The 21,324-nt window shown below is 42.0% G+C and overlaps 2 protein-coding genes across 4 annotated transcripts in view; one reads left to right on the top strand and one right to left on the bottom strand.

The window, feature by feature from the left end:
• ZBTB25 (zinc finger and BTB domain containing 25) overlaps positions 1-10,445 on the top strand; it is a 67,312-nt gene extending 56,867 nt beyond the window's left edge. The window contains exons 5-6 of one of the 2 annotated variants that reach the window (XR_009500937.1): positions 4,077-4,239; positions 10,317-10,445. Coding sequence is in view for 1 of the 2 variants with exons in the window: in XM_059914415.1 (XP_059770398.1) it covers positions 4,077-4,088 (12 nt within the window). In the remaining variant the exon portion in view is untranslated. Of the gene's footprint in view, positions 1-4,076; positions 4,496-10,316 lie in introns of those variants that run through there. The other variant, XM_059914415.1, reaches the window with a different exon arrangement.
• MTHFD1 (methylenetetrahydrofolate dehydrogenase, cyclohydrolase and formyltetrahydrofolate synthetase 1) overlaps positions 1-21,324 on the bottom strand; it is a 64,739-nt gene that overhangs the window by 10,716 nt on the left and 32,699 nt on the right. For both annotated transcript variants that reach the window (XM_059914400.1, XM_059914401.1), the window contains 14 exons: positions 14,917-15,044; positions 14,327-14,424; positions 13,977-14,150; positions 13,209-13,345; positions 11,599-11,645; positions 10,865-10,972; positions 10,648-10,722; positions 8,209-8,311; positions 6,242-6,318; positions 5,476-5,616; positions 3,847-3,915; positions 3,466-3,577; positions 3,232-3,371; positions 931-972 (listed from right to left, as the gene is read on the bottom strand). In XM_059914400.1, the coding sequence (XP_059770383.1) occupies positions 931-972; positions 3,232-3,371; positions 3,466-3,577; positions 3,847-3,915; positions 5,476-5,616; positions 6,242-6,318; positions 8,209-8,311; positions 10,648-10,722; positions 10,865-10,972; positions 11,599-11,645; positions 13,209-13,345; positions 13,977-14,150; positions 14,327-14,424; positions 14,917-15,044 (1,451 nt within the window). The remainder of the gene's footprint in view (positions 1-930; positions 973-3,231; positions 3,372-3,465; positions 3,578-3,846; positions 3,916-5,475; positions 5,617-6,241; positions 6,319-8,208; positions 8,312-10,647; positions 10,723-10,864; positions 10,973-11,598; positions 11,646-13,208; positions 13,346-13,976; positions 14,151-14,326; positions 14,425-14,916; positions 15,045-21,324) is intronic.

The following is a 21,324-nucleotide window of genomic DNA, read 5'->3' as shown; positions in this document are numbered from 1 at the left end:
TGAAGGCACCAGCAATTCTTTGCTAGCTGCTTTTGAATTACTTCATTTGGGGGCTGAAAAGTGACCCTGTACTGCCTGACAATTTAAAAGCCTCCAAAAAAGGCAGAAAACTTGAATCAACAGTGATAGCAGCTGAACTTACCATCTCATTCGGGGGCCTAATCTTTCACATGATAACCCCAAACTGGTGCTAGAGATGTTTCTTCGATGGTAAATGATATAAATATGAAAAGGTTTGAGCTCACAATTCCTTGAGCTCCTGCTTAATGCCATAAACCAAATCAGTTTATGAAAACTGCCTAGAAAAACAACCAGGATGCTGACCCTATCTTGGCCCCTTAATATGGATTTAACTCTGCAGAGGAAAAAGCATTTCAAAAAAGGCCCCTACTTGCTTCTGATATGAACGTCATTTGAGAATCAACGAGCTAATGCAGGGAAGACAAGGAAACTTCCATGAGATTAGTGCAGGGTTTCTCAACCTCAGCACTACTGACATTTTGGGCTGAATATTTCTTTATAGTGGAGAGAGTGTCCTATGCATTGTAGCATCCCTGGCCTCTACCCACTGAATGCCAGTAGCACTCCCCACCTCAAGTTGCAACAATCAAAAATGTCTCTAGACATTGCGAAATGTCCTGGGGTGAGGGTTGGGATGGGGGGAATTGCTTCTGGTTGAGAACCAACCACTGGTCTAGGGGAGTGGTTCTACTGACATCCTATGCAGGCAATTGCTTTATGAGGCATTTCTTCCCTGTTTCATTTAGTACAGCTCTTCAGCACACTGCAGACCTGTTAGCACACCCTGCTCCCAAGAGCAACCTTGGGTCATAGCAACAGCCCAGTCATTTCTAAATGGGCCAGGCTGAGAAATGCTGATTCAGAATGTGGTGCTTTCTAGGCCAAGTAATTAGAAGTGACTGAAGTTACCTCCTCTATGTAAGCCTTGGGTAGAGGAAGTCCAGCAGTAACCTGGAAAAAAGAAGCAAAGTCAGAGGCATTTTCTACTTACAATTAGAGTTCAGCTTCAAACAGTGCTTTGCCATGTGTTAAAGGCCAGAAGCTGCATGCTTGGGGGATACACAGCAGTAGAAGGTTGTTTTCTGCCCTACAGATTTACAGCTATGACCAATACGACAGCACAGAACAAAAATGACTGCTTTGAGCAGAGTGGGAGAGCTTCGTGGCCTGAATTGAAGAGGTGAGAAGGGATGAATCTATGAAGGCAGGTGAGGGAAGGGATGTGTCCTTGGCAGGGGCAAAACCCCAGCGAGTGAAGCACACAGCAGTGGGGGTGGAAGTAAAGCTGAGTGTAGAGAAAAAGGCAGCCGTGAGCCCTGCAAAAGCCACCCTGAGACATCTGCCGTGAAGTCTGAGATGCCCTGCGATGGGTTCGTGAGCTGGTCCATAGAGCCAGCCCACTCCTTTGTGGAGCTGAATGGGGCACGTGAGCAACATGAACGAGAGGGAAACAACACACAAGGCTTTTCTCCCTCTATGGGTGCTCACTGTTCCAGAGGTACCTGGTGGGTCAGCCCTGCCGCATCCACAGGGAAGTGCAACAGGGGTGAAGGCGCCAGTTCCAGGGACCCCACTGGGCAATGGACAGTGATTAAGAGGCCTTCAGCTTGCTCTGCTCCCTTTCCTCAGAGACACCATGGTGCTCCAACTCCAAAGGGGCCTCGGAGAGGCGGGGCAGGAAGCAGGGACCTGAGCCCACGGTCCGGGCCGCACGTGGCTCCAGCAGGTAGCAGGAGCAGCAGGCGAGGGTCCCGGCAGAGCTGTGCGCAAAGCTCTCCCCTCAGTGCTGCCAGCTTACGCGCCCACAGTGTTTTCCAGGCATGAGATCAGGAGGAGAGGAGGTGCAAAGGCGTGAGGGTGAGTGAGGGGGTGCAAGAGAGAGAAATGTTGGTTATGAGCAGCAAGAAAAAGGGAGTCTGTCCTGCACTCCTAGCAGAAAGGGGCTTCCTGGGTTAGGAGTGCCTCGGGGACGAGTACGGCTGGAGAGGTGTGCTGGGGTTGCGACAGCAGTGGCTCTCCCCTTAGTGGGGACCTAATCCTTTCATGAGGTCCAAGAGTTCAAGACTATTTCCATAATTCTAAGACATTATGGCTCTTTTCACTCTCATTATTTCCTGAGTATACAATGGACTTTTCCAAAGATTATGGGACATGTGGTATCACAACAGATCGAATGCCAAAGATGAGAATCCATCGGTCTTCGATTAAGCCAGATACTGAAGAGATCTGAAAAACGTACAATGCCTAAATGTTGTTTTGGAAAATATAGTCACTTTTCACTTAAAAAATGTTATTTATGTTAATATTTATGTCAATATTTAATTTCTAATATAGTAAATATCACCAGACATAACTCACCTGAACAAAGAGCTCTTTTAGGCCCTTAATAATTTTTAAGAGCGTAAGGAAGTTCTGAGACCAACATTCTTGAGAACTGCTGTAACAGGAAAACCCCTGATCACTACACTAAGAAACAGGGATTTTCTTCTGTCGGTGAGGGAGGTCTTATTTATCAAGTTACTAGACCAGCTCCCGGAGGACAGGAATTTAATACTTCTTCAACTAATTTCTGAAAACAAGCACCATGTCTTCATATGCAGGTGCTGAAGAAAAGGTGTTAAAATAATAGAGCAAAAAGTACAATTTCTAAGCAGTATGAATTCAGGAAAACACAAAGTTCAGGTTGGAGCTGAAGATAAACCACGCTCACCTGTTTCTCCCCATCACCTGGAGGCAGTCTGGAGCTCCTTCTCCCCCGACTCCAAGCTGTCAGTCGTCCTGCCCAGCACCCCCCTCCCAATAAGGGGCTGACCTCTATCTCAGCTAAATGGTTTGGTTGGCTGGCTGCCAGCATCACCATTAGAGGGAAAAGGGACTCAGATTTTAAAAGAACAGTCTGAACATAAAGGAGTTTTTTGTAAATATAGCCAAGCACATGTCCTTGGAGGGGTTTTGATATTATCAGGTGTTTTGCTCCGAAAGGTAGGCCATGAAGACAACCTTGGCCCTCTTAAGATGCCAAGAGCTGGTACTGCCTAGGAGTGATAAGGCGGCCAGCACAAGAGCCGTCTGAATATCCCCTGCTTCTGGCAACCCATTAATCATGAGGACAAGAGCAGCTTAATGAAGAAAGTGGCACAAGTCATCCAGTTTCCCTTTAGCCTTCAGAACATTTCTGAGAATCAAACTCTTCCAACTCCTGTTCCTCACCGTGGGGCCGCCTCCGTGCATTTTCAGAGCCCTGACAGTGGCAACAAGCACCACCACATGCGGGCGGAGACCAGAATACCGGCATTTGATGTTAAAGAACTTTTCCATTCCAATGTCTGCTCCGAATCCTGCTTCAGTCACTGTCATGAGAAAAGCAACCGTAAAAATGCCATCCCAACTCCCTTGATATTAAAAGAAAAAACAGTCTATCATTGATTTTGCAAAAGCACTCACCTACAAACCCTTCGGGACCAACAAGCTTGAGTGCAATCCGGTCTGCAATGATGGAGGAATTCCCGTGTGCGATGTTGGCAAATGGCCCAGCATGAACAAATACTGGAGTGCCCTGTGGAAATCAAGACATCATGAGCGAAGCTGCCCATCCTGCTCCAAAAGGGACCACTCGGTAAGGGGACCAAAATTAGCTGGAATCCAAAAGAAAAAGACTTCCCAAGGGAAAGTATGAAGCCGCCTCTTTTAGATTTCAGTAAAGTCCCAGTCACAACTATGAGAAAGAATGGGAAGAAAGAGATGACCAGGGAGAGAAGGTCTCTGACTCCCCAGGAACAATCTGCTTTACAACCAATCCAGGAAGGCAGGAGTCACCCTGCTCACCTCTAATGTCTGCATGAGATTGGGCTTGATGGCGTCCTTCATGAGTACTGTCAATGCCCCGCTCACTCCCTGCAAAACAAAGGCACGAAGGGTTGATTCCCACCAGCAAAAAACCTACCTTTTGAAGCCAAAATTCAACATTCTTAGGTCTTCCTTTTTTAGCCATCTTGGACCAATGAGTACTTTTACCTAAACTAGACCACCCATTTATTTGTTTATTTATTTTTCAGGATATACAATAAAGTTGCCAATTATCTTAAGGGAGAAGAGAGAATGAAAATGACATCCATATGTAAATTCTGGAAAAATACATAACCCTGGAAACAAGCATCTCAGTGAAGCTGAAGCTCTGTTGCTGATCGATGTGGAGAATCCATTTTAAACTCATTTACGGTATGGAAATGCTAGTTCCTAAGAGTACTGAATTATAGGTAACTTTGGTCTCTGGGCAGAAATGGCTGTAAACCTGATTTAATATGTGTCTCCTGTACCTTAAACTGAAAATTTACCCAGGAGTTCAACACCAACTCTTATATATCAGGTCCCTCTTTTTAAGCCATCCAGCCACAGATGAACAAACTGGTATCACTGTAAGATAAAGCTATGAATCCCACTTATATTCAGTTTTAATGAGTTTCTAAGTTCCTTGGTGTAAAAATTTAAAACAATTTCTCTTCTTATACACATTAACTGTGAAAACAGGAAATTAATATTTCCCCCCTTTTCCGGATTCATCTGACAGACCGCTAATCATAGGCCAACCATTTTGGTGTGTATGTCAACACAAACAGGCTTTTAAAAAAGTAATCTAGGGGACTTCCCTGGTGGCGCAGTGGTTAGGAATCTGCCTGCCAATGCAGGGGACAAGGGTTCGATCCCTGGTCCGGGAAGATCCCACATGTCGCAGAGCAACTAAGCCCGTGAGCCACAACTACTGAAGCCTGCGCTCTAGAGCCCGTGCTCCGCAACAAGAGCAGCCACCGCAATGAGAAGCCCGCGCACTGCAATGAAGAGTAGCCCCCGCGCGCCGCAACTAGAGAAAGCCCGCGCACAGCTACGAAGACCCAACGCAGCCAAAAAAAAAAAAACAAAAAACGTAATCTATAAGATGATCTCATTTCAAACTCCACAATACCATGTAGATAGTTCAGAAATAATCCTGATGTGGACAATGAATATAGCAGGACCATCAGAAGAACTGGCCGAGCTGTCCCCAGTGTGGTCACCAGCGTGGATATGGTGCCGAGCCTCACGATGAGAGGCCTCTGTGCAGGGAGGCCTGTCGCGGGGAGGGGCTGGGGGTGACTCGAAGCTCAGCTCTAAGGGCCTCGCTTGGACTCCTGATGCTCTCTGAAACCGAAGTCAGACACCCTCTCTTGGAAATACTCACAGGCTGAAGATATTGCTCAAACCACCTGTGGTCTATTATTGGAGCATACCGTCTATCACTCACTATGAAGTACTTTTTATAAACTTCATAATTATCTAGTAAGTAGCAAGATCATATGAATTTATTAGTTAATTGCAGCATCTTAAGTACGCCACCGTTTCTGTTAGTGGTAACTGCTGAGACATGCGGGGACAACAGACACAGATGGATTGCCAAGTCTGGAGTGCCCGGGTACCCACCAGATCTTCGGCACTAATGGGCTCCCCTTTCTTGCTGGATGCCACCACCATTTTGCTCAGTCTCTCTCTCATGTCTTTTAGAGAACTGGTGAGAGCCAGGACAGCCATGATTTCACTGGCCACGGAGATATCAAACTGGGCCTGTTGGCAGGGAAAAGACGCATCAGGGAAAACTGTGTTAAACAGAAGCGTGGATTGCAAAAGTAATCCTTGTTTGCATCCCAGGCTTAAACAAATAGCTTAAAAGGACAGAATAAAAGAACAGTACACAGAGAACGTAATGAAAATAACCTTCCAACAGCAAAAATTTGTAATTAATTATTCTAAGACCTTGAGTAGTCGATTTTTACACATAAATGTTCTAGTAGGACCAACAATCCCTGTGAAGGCAGCTTGTAATCATGTGATTATGGTTTCCCTAACATACAAGGGACTAACTCAGAAGCTCTTACACCGAACAGACATACTGCAAAATGGCCACAAAAAAGAAGCAATTTTAATCAATTCATGTACAAGGATATTCACTTGGGGCACTCCACCTCCAGGAAAAAATACTGGGGGAAAAATACACAGGTGACACATGGGATTTACTGCAAAAGCTGTCAGGAGTGCTCAATACCACACACCTACTCGCTCTCATTTTACAAGGGAGAAGGCAGAACAACACCTGGCAGTATCAGTTGATCAGGAGGGGATGGAGGAGGATAGAAGCAGCAAGGATCTAGTGCCCATGAACTAATTTACTTAGAAAGGAACAGGCAGTTACCGTCCGTGTGTGCCCCTTCTCCGTCGGAGCCTGTCCAATTGTGATCTTCCTCAGGAATCTGTCATTGGTATCCAGCACTAGGGTAGAAAAGGAAGATACAGTAGAGGGAAAATACAGCAGATACAGTAGAGAGGGAAAAGGACCATAAAGTCAAAGGAACCAGCAGAATTTTAAGCAACAAATCTAACTTAATGACTATAATATTTGATTTCAAAATTTATGGTAAAGCTAGAATATGGGTCCAAGTTTAGAAATGATGTTTGCATACCATTAATGTGCAGGAATTAAAGACAAGACTGTAGAGTGGCTTGGTTTATTCTTCCTAGAGAATTCAAATAATTAACTAGAAATCTGGAATCTGTTTCAAAGCATATTCCACACTCCACAAAAAACAGAGCAGGCCAGTTTTTCAAAAGGCAGAGGTTTATGTTGTTCTGTGGGATGACTCACTGATCTTACATAACCCTGAGACACACAAGGTCCATAAACACAGGGCAAAGGCAATGCCTTTTGAAGCAGGCTGGGTAACAGACCTGCTCTTTCCTTTAGCACACTTAGAAGAAGTAATTTCCATTCTGATGACAGAACATCTTTCCAATTGCATACCCTTGGAAAACATGGCAAAGATCAACCTACTAACTAATCTTAATCCCACCTCCTAGGTCTAACTACGGTGAACACTTTAGTGTATTCCCAATTTTGTTTTTTGTATGACATACCAAAAATAACAACAAAACACAAAATGAACAACAGCAGCAAACCATTTCACACTCTTTTAGGGTGGGTCAAAGAGGAGAGGCACTTTCAAGGTACTTGATAACATGCCAAGTTATTTTCCTTAAAGACTGTAATAATTTAAACACTAAAAGCAGTGTCTTGTGCAGCACTTGGAGAAACACACACACCACCCCATTTGGTAAGTGAAGGATGTAATGAGTTGTTGGAGTTTGTCCTTATTTTTTTAAAAAAAATAGTGTCTAGTTCCTTGCATCTAATTTCTGTGTATAAAACAGCCAGTCAATGGGTATGATCCATGTTTTCCCTTGTCTGCTTCTACTTTCTTAGAAAGCATGAATTACATATAAAGCAAAGGAAAAATGATTGAGATAATAAATTTTCAAAATGGATCTTTAGCTTATTCCTCATAAAATATTATACCATATGTCTAAAGCTATTGAAGCAAAGGAAGAGAAATATCAGTGTGGTTTTAGATATTAGGAGAGTTGCCTTAAAAATGCCATTAGCTAGCACAGTTACTGAGCCAATGACAGTCACAAATACAGTCAATAAATTGCTTGTTAGCTGCATTCTGTGCACCTAGATGAAAATTTCTTCTCAGCAGTGACAGAGTTTAGATGCATACACTGTTGGTACAAAATAAAACTCTAAGCCATGCTGGTTGACATAGAGAAAAGTAACATCTGGCAGTGAAACCAGGCAACTCACTCACCAATTTGCTGAATGTTTAAACCCTGAAGGCTACCTACTTTGTTACAAGAGAGTTTAAGAAAATGACGTAAAAGTGAGTAGGCAAGCTCCAGACCTACAAGAAAAATCAAGTCACTTATGCCAGACAAGAATTCAAAGAATAAAGGGCAACAAGATTTAAGAAGTGATTAAACATCACTTCTCTACTTAATGACACCAAAACTTTCTGCATAAAATGAAAGTTGCAAAATGTTATTTTTGGTTTATGTATGAACTTCCTTAAAACCCTCCTCACGCCAACGAACACTGAAGAGCCAGCAAAATGTCCAACTAACCGAACAAAAGGAGGTTTGATTACAGCTAATAAGGAGAGATTGATGGAGGTGGCCAGGAGAACGAGTGAGTCGCCATCTTAGTCAGGCCTTAACCATGAAAATACCTACACACAAGCTATGGACCTCCCATTTTACCAGCTCTAAGGGAGGGCATGGGGCGTGCAGTATAACCAAACCAATGGGGTGTACACCCTGCTCTGGTACCTCTTTGCCAAGTTATAGTTTCTGGATCAATGTCCAATCTTGCAAATCTGTTTATCTCTTCATCTGTCAGTGTGGTAGGGTCAGTCTTTTCAATGCCTAGTCTCTGAAGAGGTAGGAAAATTAAAACAAAAATAAGACAAACCAAACAAAAGCAGATAAGATTTAAAAAAAAATTTTTTTATCCCTATCTCCAGATAGGGGAAATATAAACCATGTTAAATTCAGAAGGGAAAACTATGATCCCTTTGGCTAAATCTTTATTTCCCATTCACACATGTACAAAGGTATTATTAACATGTTTGTCCCTATCACTGAGCACCAGAGGCATTTCCCTAAACTGAAGCCCTATGTAAACATAGTGACCAAAAAGTGTTGTACCTAACTCACCATATGCAAACATATTGAAAGGAAAAGCTTTTTCAGTCAAACAGCTGAGAAGCCCAAGTCAAATGCAAAATTAGAAGGGCAAAAACAAATATCGATCAATAAAAATCAATGTAAATCACTTTTAATGCTTTTTAAAAAACTAATATGCTGACCGTTTGAATATATTTAAAGGGATAAATAGTCCTTTGAATGCAGAAGAACAGACATTGCTCTAGCACAGTACATGCTTTTTAAGTAGTACTATCTTTCACTGCCTTCTTACTATTCCAAAGGCACAAGAAGGGTTTGTCTCTTCCTCCTCACAGAACTTGGAAATTTGTTTATTTACAATGTGTACCATGGTCAAATACTGAAATGGAAAATGCCTTTAAAATGTACTCTCTTTTTCTCTTAACTCATGGTAGATCCGAGTGGCCCCAGCAAACCCTACTCTTCCCATAGTTCCCTTCCTGTGCTATAAGGACTTTGTTTTAAAACCTCAGGTGTGTTTTCAGAGCTGGTGCTCACTGGCTTGTCAAATAGCGTCACAAGCCTGGAACATGACATTGTTTACAGAAGTCAGCAAAACCCTCAGTCACTAAGCTGAGAATTTGCTGTTGACAACCCTTCTTGACTGAGTACCTGGTGGGTAGACTGTGATAACACAGCACAAGAGAGGATGCCTGGGGACCAGGAAACAGAAGACTGACGTTCTAGTTCCAACCTGGTGAGGGGTGCTGTGGCCATGGACAAGTCCCTTGATCTCAAATCCTAGAGCTCTTTAAAGGATCATTTAAACATTGAGTCCAGCCCCTCCTCACACCTGACAGAAAGTTCCATCAGCAAAGGTAAGATTAGAAGTTGCCTGCTCTTCTACAGTACTTGCTGCCTTGCAGAACACAATTCTTTTACATAACAAGGTAATAGCTGACTTACCTTATGCAAGGATTTTTTGTGGGGTGTGAGAAAAAGAGAAGCTAAAAAATATCAAACTGTGTAAAAGTCACTTTTTCTCAAGTCCAGAGAAAAATGCATATATATAAATAGTGACAGAACTGTAAAGCAAGTAGGGCAAAATGTAAATCATTACTGCATCTGGAGCTTGTGTACTATTCTTACAGCATTAAAATATAAAGTTTCAAAAAATTAAAAATAAGGTGAGTGTAACTACTATTGATAACAAGGTTAGCACATACCATTTACTGAATGCTTATACGTGTCAGGCAGTCTAAAGAATATTTACAGATATATGACCTTTCTTTCATATGTAAAAGTAACACAAGAATATATTTTGAATTTTATTTTGAAAATTCCCTTGTGCTACCCCTTTATAGCCACACCCTTCCCCGACCCATAACTCCTGGCACCCACTGATCTATTTTCCATCACTATAGCTTTGTCTTTTGAGAATGTCATATAAATGGAAGCATACAGTATGCAACCATTTGCGGCTAGCTTCTTTCAAGCAACATAATGCCTCTGAGATTCATTCAAGTTGTTGTGTGTATCAACAGTTCATTCCTTTTTACTGTATGGATGTATCAGTTTGTTTATCCATTTATTACTGAAGGATATTTGGGTTGTTTGTAGATTTTGTTTCTATATGAATACAAGTCTGCATTTCTTTTGAGTAAATACCTAGGAGTAGAATTTCTGGGTCATATGGTACAGTGTATGTTTAATAACTACGTATTTGTAATAGAAGTTCAAATAAAATACAGAAGTAACCCCTCTTGCTTAAGGCCCTGATGCTGCAAAGAGCAGGTATTCAAACTCCAGAAGCTGCTATGCTGCCATGCCGGCATCCTGACTCCTATATCCATGCTAGAAAGAAGTGTCATTCTTCTTAGCTGAGAGCAGGTCATCAGTGCTCTATTGATTCTGGGACTAACCACTAAAAATTCAAAGATAAGTGAGAAACAACCTCTGCCACCCATCTTTATGTATATCATAACCTTATGACTATGGTTATGGACGAACTTGTCCAAAATCGGCTACTCTAAGGAGATTATAACCTCCTTATCAATCACCTAATTTCACACAATATCAAAAATGAACAAGGGAAAAGCTTACCCGTAACCTCCGGATCTGGATATCAGAGAACTTTCTCACTCCATTTACTGATGGTACCAAACGATTAAAGAGGGCCTTAGAGAAAAGGAGGAAGAGGGCTTTTAAGAGAGAGGAACGCCACTGCCTTGCTACCTGCATTATTGGTACCCAAGGGTCCAACATTAATTCGAGTGCTTCAAACCTTTCGAAAGTGCCCGTGGGGGTCTCAGCAGCCCACCTTGTCTGTCTGGGTCTGTTCGTGGAACATCCGGGCATCGATGGCCGCAGCCACAAGGTTATTAGCCGCAGTGATGGCATGGATGTCACCAGTGAGGTGGAGATTAAACTACAAAAGGGTAGAAGCCACATCAGTCTTCCAACTTCTCTGCATCTTTTCACATTCCTTCTATTGCAACCAAACCAATCCCTATGTTAAAGCCAATGGAAAACTGATGGCAGCACAGCTAGTGGACAAACACCAACACAGCTATCTCTTGAAAACAAATTACTATCTGTCCTCGGAAGGAACACTGATTTTCCCTAAGAGACATGGCCAATAACCATAAACGCCGCACCCCTGGGAGCAACAGCAACACTGGATTAGTAAGAACACACTCACGTCCTTTGAACAGTGAGCAAGAAGTACACTGGAGCGACCCAACTCCATGCCTATACGCTGCTCCCACTTCTGTGGTATTACTTTGAATTCACTTCATGTTTGTTCTTCCCTATCTCATGCTTCATTTAATCACTTGCTTATTATTTTCACTGCAAGCCAGGCTTTGAAGTCTTTGTCACGTCAAAAAAGTAAGCTGTTTAAAAGTTGGCAAATTAAGATGTTTTTCTCTGAAGCACTGCTTCTGTTGAGCAAACAGGTCATTTGCCTACTAAGATCTCTACAATAAACTTTAATCCCAGGAAGGAAAAACTATAATAAAAGGTCTGATTCAACCAAATCCCAGACCACATTACCTCTTCCATAGGAATGACCTGTGAGTAGCCGCCGCCTGCAGCACCACCTGGAGGACAGGTCAAGGTTGAAGACTCACGTTAAGCATGTTTCACCACAACTTGCAAATCAGATGAAAGCAAATCGGGTTTTGTAACTGCTCCGTATATTATTTACTTTTTACAACCATTTGGACAGATTTGATCAAGTGCTTTCTAATTTCCTTGACCAAACTAAACTGCTTGATCTTGTTCACTCTGAAGTCTCTCAACTGAAATCTGAATCTAACTGACAAAACCATAAACACATAACATACCTACTCATTATCTTTAGAAACAGGTTCCCCTTGATTCCTAACATTTGTTAAAAAAAAAACCCAGCCTACAGTTACATAAAGGCAAACCTGTTCAATTTCCTACCCTCATAAATGCTATTCTGGCATTTTAAAAAAGGAATATTTAAAATAAACACAGCAACACAAACACAGAGACTGCAATTCTTCCTAAATAGGACACATATGGTAGAAAACAGCTTAACTGCTAGATTTTTGCTGGCCCATTTGGATTACTAACCAAAATCCAGTTAAAAATGTCCAGGATATCAGGTTAACAGTGAGATAAATGTCAATCTGAGGTAGAGGTTTTGTGTGGGGTTTTTTTGTGGGGCAGAGATCACGCAATGAAAATGGGGCAATTTGTGATAAGAGGGAAAGGAGCATATTGGGCTCAATAAGGGGGAAAAGGCTCATTCTGAATTAAAAGGGGGTTATTAAGCTCAAAAGCAGAGCTAAGTTAACGCACTTATATCAAAACAATAGGCTGAAGAAGGGCAAAGGCGTACCCCGTGTCAACATTTGTAGTAATTGTTAGAACAAGCAGGATATGTGATACCCTATCGCCAAGCAAATGATGAAGCTAACTCTGAGAACCTATTTTAATTAATAAAAATAATTTTAATTAAATGAACATGTTTGCAGTACTGCAGCTATCAAAAACTGAAGGTGAAGTACAGTTACTGATGTTGTGTTTTCATCTAATCAGAAGAAACACGGGGTTGATGGTACTATCTTAGAGCTTGAAGTAGACATGGGGACTCACCCTGGTACTTGATGATACTGCCTTGAATTCAAGCTACCTCTGAATCCCAGTTGCTGCTATTGTAAGTGGTGATAATACTAACCATCTTAGAAGATAAAGTAATAGGCATAAACTGCTTAGCACAAAACCTGGCACAAAGCCTATACTCAATAAGCATATGCTTTTCTTATTCCCTCAGTGTGAAACATCTGTAGGGTTTGTCTTTGTCTCTAGAAAGTCAGCATGGTGATCAGCAGCTGTGATTACCTTTATTGTTACTATGACAGTCGACTATCGGTCATATAAAAGCACCCCTGGCTACATATTACCCATCCCAGGGAATCCCTGTGCAGTGTCAGACAGTGACAGCAGGAGTTGGGGTGATCCAATGAAAGCCTTCACCAAAAGCACCATGATGCTTTTCCGGGATGTGATGAAGCTGTTCCTAGTGTCTAAATGAGCTGAAGACCCCGCACACATTCATGGGCCAAGTGGGCCAGGAGGACTGAAGGAGGTGCAGGCGCCCTCTGGCCACCCAGGTCTGGTCTCACTAATACCTTTTATTCCGAAGGTGGGGCCCTGAGAAGGCTGTCGCACACACGCGAAGACGTTCTGATGGAGGTGGGCGCTGAGGCCCTGCACCAGCCCAATCGTGGTTGTGCTTTTCCCCTCTCCCAGGGGTGTTGGAGTTATTCTTCAAGATGAAAGATGAAAATAGGAAAATTACGTTTATGTAAATTAAATTCATGTGTATCACTAAGTCAGCTCTGATCTTAGAGAGTGACTCTTAATCTGAATAACCAGAAAGATGAAAGACATGAAAGGGATCTTTTCCAAGGGTCTTAGTTGTAACTTCCCCCAGTTTTAAATTAAAAAAGACTTCTGCATTTTAGCTCTTCTGACAGTTAGGGGCAAATATACTCTACCTTGTAAGAGACACTGCTATACTTTTAATTTCTCAATTTAGTCTCAAAAACTAGCTTTTAACTCAGCCAAACAAAAAAATAGATGAATGCTCAACAGATCTACAGAATTAATGATTTGGGGTTAAAAAAAGGCAATTCCATCTGAAGATCAGGTTTTAAGATTCAAACTCTTCCACCTACTAGATGAATAACCTTGACAAATTTTCTCACCTCTATAGAGTTATCTACTCTTCCTCACAGGGTCGCTGTAAGGATCAAATTAGATAAAATACATATGAAAATGCTAAAACCAAATTAAAGGAACCTCCACATATACATGGCTAAGTGCAACTGCAACCCCTGGTAATAATAATCAGGATTAATATTAAGATTCAATTGGCAAATGGACAAAAAACATACCCGGTCACCACCACGTATTTCCCGTCGGGCTGGTGCTTCAGGCGTTCCAGTACTGACAGCAGGACTTTGGCCTTGGTTTCACCATACAATTCTACCTCTTCAGAGCTCAGACCAATTTCTCGAGCCAGGTTACCAATGGGCTTTGGCTTGCAAGACCGTGATATATCAATGTCACTTAGGAGAAATATAGAAAATATGTATCAACCTTTATTCACGGGACTCAGTCAATGCCGTCCTAGTAGTGACCCACCTCAACCACGTTCGGAGGGGGCATACACATAACCATGGTATCCATCAGCTAAAACCCCACCATCCACAGAGTGTGAAAAACAGCAAAAGCTTCTTATTACCTTGGCACGGGTGTCTTCAGGTTAAGTTTGTTATACTGAATGATCCACTTCCCTGGCTTAAATTTCTCCAGGAAACGCTTTGCACTGTCTACCGTGCTCTAAACAAAATGACACAAATGGAACTGAGAAGACGTGATGATTTTAACCTCCACCTCAGTTCCTAGTCCTGGTCACTCAAGTTCAATCACAAAATGAACAGCTTCAGGATCCGCCTGTTAACATGCTTCAATTCGAGGCCGGAGTCTACAGGCAGCAGGATGCCCTGGGCTGCGTGCCTCGCCCGCACCAGCTGGTGTGTGTTACAAAGGGCAAGAAACCAAAACATACTGAGTGAAGCCAGGCTGCTCGCACTTTTTTCCCCTTAAGTTATCACATTCCAGAGTAAATCAGAATCGTGCTACCCCTACTTCCCTCTATTAATACGACTGATTCTACTTCTCTCTACTTTCATTTCCTTTTTTCTTCAAAATATTCACATCCTTACTTAGATTCTGAGTAGGTTCTATGACATTTCTACTTGGGGAGAAATGCAGTACCTGGAATTCTATCAGTTTCGTAGAACTATTACAGAAACGTCCATTCACACTTACCTGCATTAGCATCGCCACCGTCATTGGCCCGACACCACCAGGAACAGGAGTAATGAAGCTTGCCCTCTCCTTGGCCTCCTTGTATGCCACATCACCCACAATTTTCCTCCCACTTGGTTTTGTATCATCTGGTCAAAGAGGTAAAAAAATCAAAGCACAGTCTCAGAATAACAATGCTGGTGTTTATTTCTAAGTTATGTGATCAATTACAACAGCTTGTTCCAAAAACTAAGTCGAGTTTAGGGTGTGTAGTCCCATCTGGTTCAAGTGCCTACTTTACTTAAAAGCTGTGGGATGGGGGCTTCCCTGGTGGCGCAGTGGTTGAGAATCTGCCCGCCGGCGCAGGGGACATGGGTTCGAGCCCTGGTCTGGGAAGATCCCACATGCCGCGGAGCAACTAGGCCCGTGAGCCACAACTACTGAGCCTGCGCGTCTGGAGCCTGTGCTCCGCAACAAGAGAGGCCACGATAATGAGAGGCCCGCACACCGTGATGAAGAGTGGCCCCCGCTCGCCGCAACTAGAGAAAGCCCTCACACAGAAACGAAGACCCAACACAGCCAAAAATAAATAAATAAATGAAAAAAAAAAAAAAAAGCTGTGGGATGTGATAAAAGCTCCCCATTTATGATAAAAACTCTCCAGAAAGTAGGCATAGAGGGAACTTACCTCAACATAATAAGGGCCAAATGTGACAAACCCACAACCAACATTGTTCTCAATGGTGAAAAACTGAAACCATTCCCTGTAAGATCAGGAACAAGACAAGGTTGCCCACTCTCACCACTATTATTCAACATAGTTTTGGAAGTTTTAGCCACAGTAATCAGAGAAGAAAAAGAAATAAAAGGAATACAAATTGGAAAAGAAGAAGTAAAACTGTCACTGTTTGCAGATGACATGCTATTAAACACAGAGAATCCTAAAGATGCTACCAGAAAACTACTAGAGCTAGTCAATGAATTTGGTAAAGTAGCAGGATACAAAATTAATGCACAGAAATCTCTTGCATTCCTGTACAGTAATGATGAAAAATCTGAAAGAGAAACTAAGGAAACACTCCCATTTACCACTGAAACAAAAAGAATAACATACCTAGGAATAAAACTACCTAAGGAGACAAAAGACCTGTATGCAGAAAACTATAAGACACTGATGAAAGTAATTAAAGATGATACAAACAGATGGAGAGATATACCATGTCCTTGGATTAGAAGAATCAACATTGTGAAAATGACTATACTCCCCAAAGCAACCTACAGATTCAATGCAATCCCTATCAAACTACCAATGGCATTTTTTACAGAACTAGAACAAACAATTGCACAATTTGTATGGAAACACAAAAGACCCCGAATAGCCAAAGCAATCTTGAGAAAGAAAAATGGAGCTGGAGGAATCAGTTTCCCTGACTTCAGACTATACTACAAAGCTACAGTAAACAAGACAGTATGGTACTAAAAAAAAAAAAAAAAAAAAAAAAAAGACAGTATGGTACTGGCACAAAACCAGAAATATAGATTAATGGAACAGGATAGAAAGCCCAGAGATAAACCCACACACATATGGTCACCTTATTTTTGATAAAGGAGGCAAGAATATACAATGGAGAAAAGACAGCCTCTTCAATAAGTGGTGCTGGGAAAACTGGACAGATACATGTAAAAAAAATGAAATTAGAACACTCCCTAACACCATACACAAAAATAAACTCAAAATGGATTAAAGACCTAAATGTAAGACCAGACACTATAAAACTCTTCGAAGAAAACATAGGCAGAACACTCTATGACATAAATCACAGCAAGATCCTTTTTGACCCACCTCCTAGAGAAATGGAAATAAAAACAAAAATAAACAAATGGGACCTAATGAAACTTAAAAGCTTTTGCACAGCAAAGGAAACCATAAATGAGACGAAAAGACAACCCTCAGAATGCGAGAAAATATTTGCAAATGAAGCAACTGACAAAAGGATTAATCTCCAAAATATACAAGCAGCTCATGCAGCTCAATAAAAAAAAAAACCAACAACCCAATCCAAAAATGGGCAGAAGACCTAAATAGACATTTCTCCAAAGAAGATATACAGATTGCCAACAAACACATGAAAGGATGCTCAACATCACTAATCATTAGAGGAATGCAAATCAAAACTACAATGAGGTATCACCTCACCCTGGGCAGAATGGCCATCATCAAAAAATCTACAAACAATAAATGTTGGAGAGGGTGTGGAGAAAAGGGAACCCTCTTGCACTGTTGGTGGGAATGTAAATTGATACAGCCACTATGGAGAACAGTATGGAGGTTCCTTAAAAAACTAAAAATAGAACTACCATACGACACAGCAACCCCACTACTGGGCCTATACCCTGAGAAAACCATAATTCAAAAAGAGTCATGTACCACAATGTTCACTGCAGCACTATTTACAATAGCCAGGACATGGAAGCAACCTAAGGGTCCATCGATAGATGAATGGATAAAGAAGACGTGGCACATATATACAGTGGAATATTACTCAGCCATTAAAAGAAACAAAATTGAGTTATTTGTAGTGAGGTGGATGGACCTAGAGTCTGTCACAGAGTGAAGTAAGTCAGAAAGAGAAAAACAAATACTGTACACTAACACATATATATGGAATCTAAAAAAAAAAAAAATGGTTCTGATGAACCTAGGGGCAGGACAGGAATAAAGATGCAGATGGAGAGAATGGACTTGAGGACATGGGGAAGGGGGAGGGTAAGCTGGGACGAAGTGAGAGAGTGGCATTGACATATATACACTACCAAATGTAAAATAGATAGCTAGTGGAAAGCAGCCGCATAGCACAGGGAGATCAGCTCGGTGCTTTGTGACCACCTAGAGGGGTGGGAAGGAGACGCAAGAGGGATGGGATATGGGGATATATGTATACGTATAGCTGATTCACTTTGTTATACAGCAGAAACTAACACAACAATGCAAAGCAATTATACTCCAATAAAGATGTTTAAAAAAAAAAAAAAGCTGTGGGATGACAGGTGTTTGCTATCTCCTAGGGAGAAACTTACTTTACCTGCAAAATTCAACAAGATGCTTAAGTAGTTTTTCATAACCAGGAGAATCCTTTTGTCTTCTGTCAGGTGGCAAATAAAATACCAACTGTTTTTTATTCTTAAAGCCAACCACCAAGTATACAATGAGCACCTTTTAAAATGTTAATTTGCCAAGGCCTTCAAAGGAATTTTTTGGGTGCACAAAGCTCCAGCTTTATCACAGCTGCCAGATACGGTTTCTACAGCAACTGTCAGCATTTTGTAAGCTCCAGGCATGAGCTGGAGGAACAATTCAACATCCAGTTCCAAAGACGAGCACGTACTTAAATATATGCAAAAAGGCAAAGAATATAATTACACTCCCGTTAAAAGGATACAAGAACAACTACAAATCTTAGCAGCAAAGAATAGCTATTCAAGAGAACAAAACCCCATGATGCATCACTGCTCACTCACTCCTACACTTGGCTTCACTGCACTTCCAGGAGGGGCTGGGGACAGGGCTAGACCTTGTGGTTGGTTCTAAGGCAGGACCTGGTAAGATCTTAGCCATTTCACCTCTTTGATTAGATTGCCACAACTAAGAAAGGAAGCCTCAGGATTCAGCCAAAAAGCCAGAATTAAGCGACTTTGGCTCTAGGATCAGCTCTTTCACTAACCTCGAGTCTGCAGCCCCTGTGGGCTCATTACTGATCAGAAGTCCAAAGGGGCAAAGAAGGACGAACACTACCTATTTCACAAGCTTGAGGAGAATCAAGTAAGAAATAGTGTGTGTTTCTTGAGATTGAAAAAACACTCTCCGGGCTTCCCTGGTGGTGCAGTTGTTAAGAATCCGCCTGCCAATGCAGGGGACACAGGTTCGAGCCCTGGTCTGGGAGGACCCCACATGCCGCAGAGCAACTAAGCCCGTGCGCCACAACTACTGAGCCTGTGCTCTAGAGCCCGCGAGCCACAGCTACTGAAGCCCACACACCTAGAGCCCGTGCTCCACAACAAGAGAAGCCACTGCAAGGAGAAGCCTGCGCACTGCAACGAAGAGTAGCCCCCGCTTGCCGCAACTAGAGAAAGCCCGCGTTCAGCAACAAAGACCCAACGCAGCCAAAAATAAATTAATTAAAAAAAAAAAAAAAGAAAAAACACTCTCCAAACATAAGGGTTTCTCTTCCTACCCTAGATACATTAGATATTTTCTATATGTACTCTCAGGAGCTGGTGAACACAACCCCTTGTGATGGTTTCAGGCTTCTAGATTATAAGGCAGCAAGCTACGGCAATGGCAGAACATTTCCTCTCATAATCACTAAGGTCGTTTCAAAATGCCAGGGAAATAACGGTTGAAGGTTGCCCTTGTATGGGTTTCAATTGTCTAACACCGAAGTTAGCTAAAAATACCTCTGTACCTCCTTCTATTTATGAATGTTAGTCACTTTCTCCGTGTGTTTCTGCATATACAGGAGACACGTCAATTACTGCACAACCTAACGCTGCACTGGGTGGGCTCAGCTCTGCTCCTTAATCAAACGCTATCAGGGCTGGCTTCAGTGCCCTCTGATGTATGTACAGGGTTTCGTGGAAGGTGTGATGTGGTCAGTAGAAAAGTGACCCCGTCTCTAAGCACATGGCTTCAGTAACCAACAAACATTTTGCTTATCTATCCCAGCCCTAGAATTTCTCTTTCATCTGGAACTATTAGTGCAAAACTACTTAAGATCCAGCTGAGGGACTTCCCTGGCGGTCCAACGTTAGGACTCTGCGCTTCCACTCCAGGGGGCATGGGTTTATAATCCCTGGTCGGGGAACTAAGATCCCGCAAGCCGTGCGGTAGAGGAAAAAAAAAAACCCAATCCAGCTGAGCCTTGAGTCCTTCACATGTAATTTGGGGGCCCCAATAACAGGGTCCAGTATAGAAGCCACTACGCTGGATAGGTTGAGACTGGATTGAGGGGGGTTAGGAATCTGTTCCCCCCTTTTATAACCCTTCCAAATAAAACACTATTAATCCAGCCCTTTTCAAATTATCTTTAGTAAACCACCAGGAAGAACACTTTTACATGCTTCTCTGGCCAAAACTTTCTGCTCTGTACTTGAATCTTAAAAAAATATTCCTCGGGCTTCCCTGGTGGCGCAGTGGTTGAGACTCTGCCTGCCAATGCAGGGGACACGGGTTCAAGCCCTGGTCTGGGAAGATCCCACATGCCGCGGAGCAACTAGGCCCATGAGCCACAACTACTGAGCCTGCACATCTGGAGCCTGTGCTCCGCAACAAGAGAGGCCGCGATAATGAGAGGCCCGCGCACCGCGATGAAGAGTGGCCCCCGCTGGCCGCAACTGGAGAAAGCCCTCACACAGAAACGAAGACCAAACACAGCCATAAATAAATTAAATAAATAAATAAATAAATAAATAAATTAATTAATTAATTAATTTTAAAAAACGAAACAAAAACCCATAACAAAACAACAACAAAAAACTACATACCTTAATTGATCCTTAATTTGGAAAATAACTTAAGATGTTATCCCTGAAAGGACCATGCAAATGATTTAAATAATCAAAATATGAACCAAGAAGTGCCCCAGTTGTGGAAAGTGGTGTTTCAAGAACGAACATTTGAACCCTCCTACACTGTTGGTGGGAATGTAAATTGGTACACTCACTATAGAGAACAGTATGGAGGCTCCTTAAAAAACTAAAAATAGAGCTACCACATGATCCAGCAATCCCACTCCTGCGCATATATCCAGAGAAAACCATAATTCAAAAAGATACATGCACTCCAGTGTTCACTGCAGCCCTGTTTACGATAGCCAGGACATGGAAGCAACCTAAATGCCCATCAACAGAGGAATGGATAAAGAAGATGCGGTACATATATACAATGAAATACTACTCAGCCATAAAAAAGAACGAAATAATGCCATTTGCAGCAACATGGATGGACCCAGAGATTGTCATACTGAGTGAAGTAAGTCAGAGAAAGACAAATATCATGATATCACTTATATGTGGAATCTAAAAAAAGGGCTACAAATGAACTTACCTACAAAACAGAAATAGAGTTACAGACGTAGAAAACAGACTTTGGGTTACCAGGGAGTAAAGGGGGAAGTGATAAATTGGGAGACTGGGATTGACACATTCACACTATTATATATAAAATAGATAACTAATAAGGACCTACTGTATAGCACAGGGAAATCTACTCAATACTCTGTAATGGCCTACATGGGAAAAGAATCTGAAAAAGAGTGGATATATGTATATGTATACCTGATTCACTTTGCTGTGCACTTGAACCTAACATAACATTGTAAATCAACTATACATCAACAACAATTAAAAAAAAAAAAAAAAAAGGAATGAACA

The sequence above is a fragment of the Balaenoptera ricei genome, chromosome 2 (genome assembly GCF_028023285.1).
Source record: "Balaenoptera ricei isolate mBalRic1 chromosome 2, mBalRic1.hap2, whole genome shotgun sequence".
In the NCBI taxonomy this organism is placed as follows: Eukaryota; Metazoa; Chordata; class Mammalia; order Artiodactyla; family Balaenopteridae; genus Balaenoptera; species Balaenoptera ricei.
The sequence above is the reverse complement of the archived record's forward strand: the minus strand, read 5'-3'. Positions and strand labels throughout refer to the sequence as shown.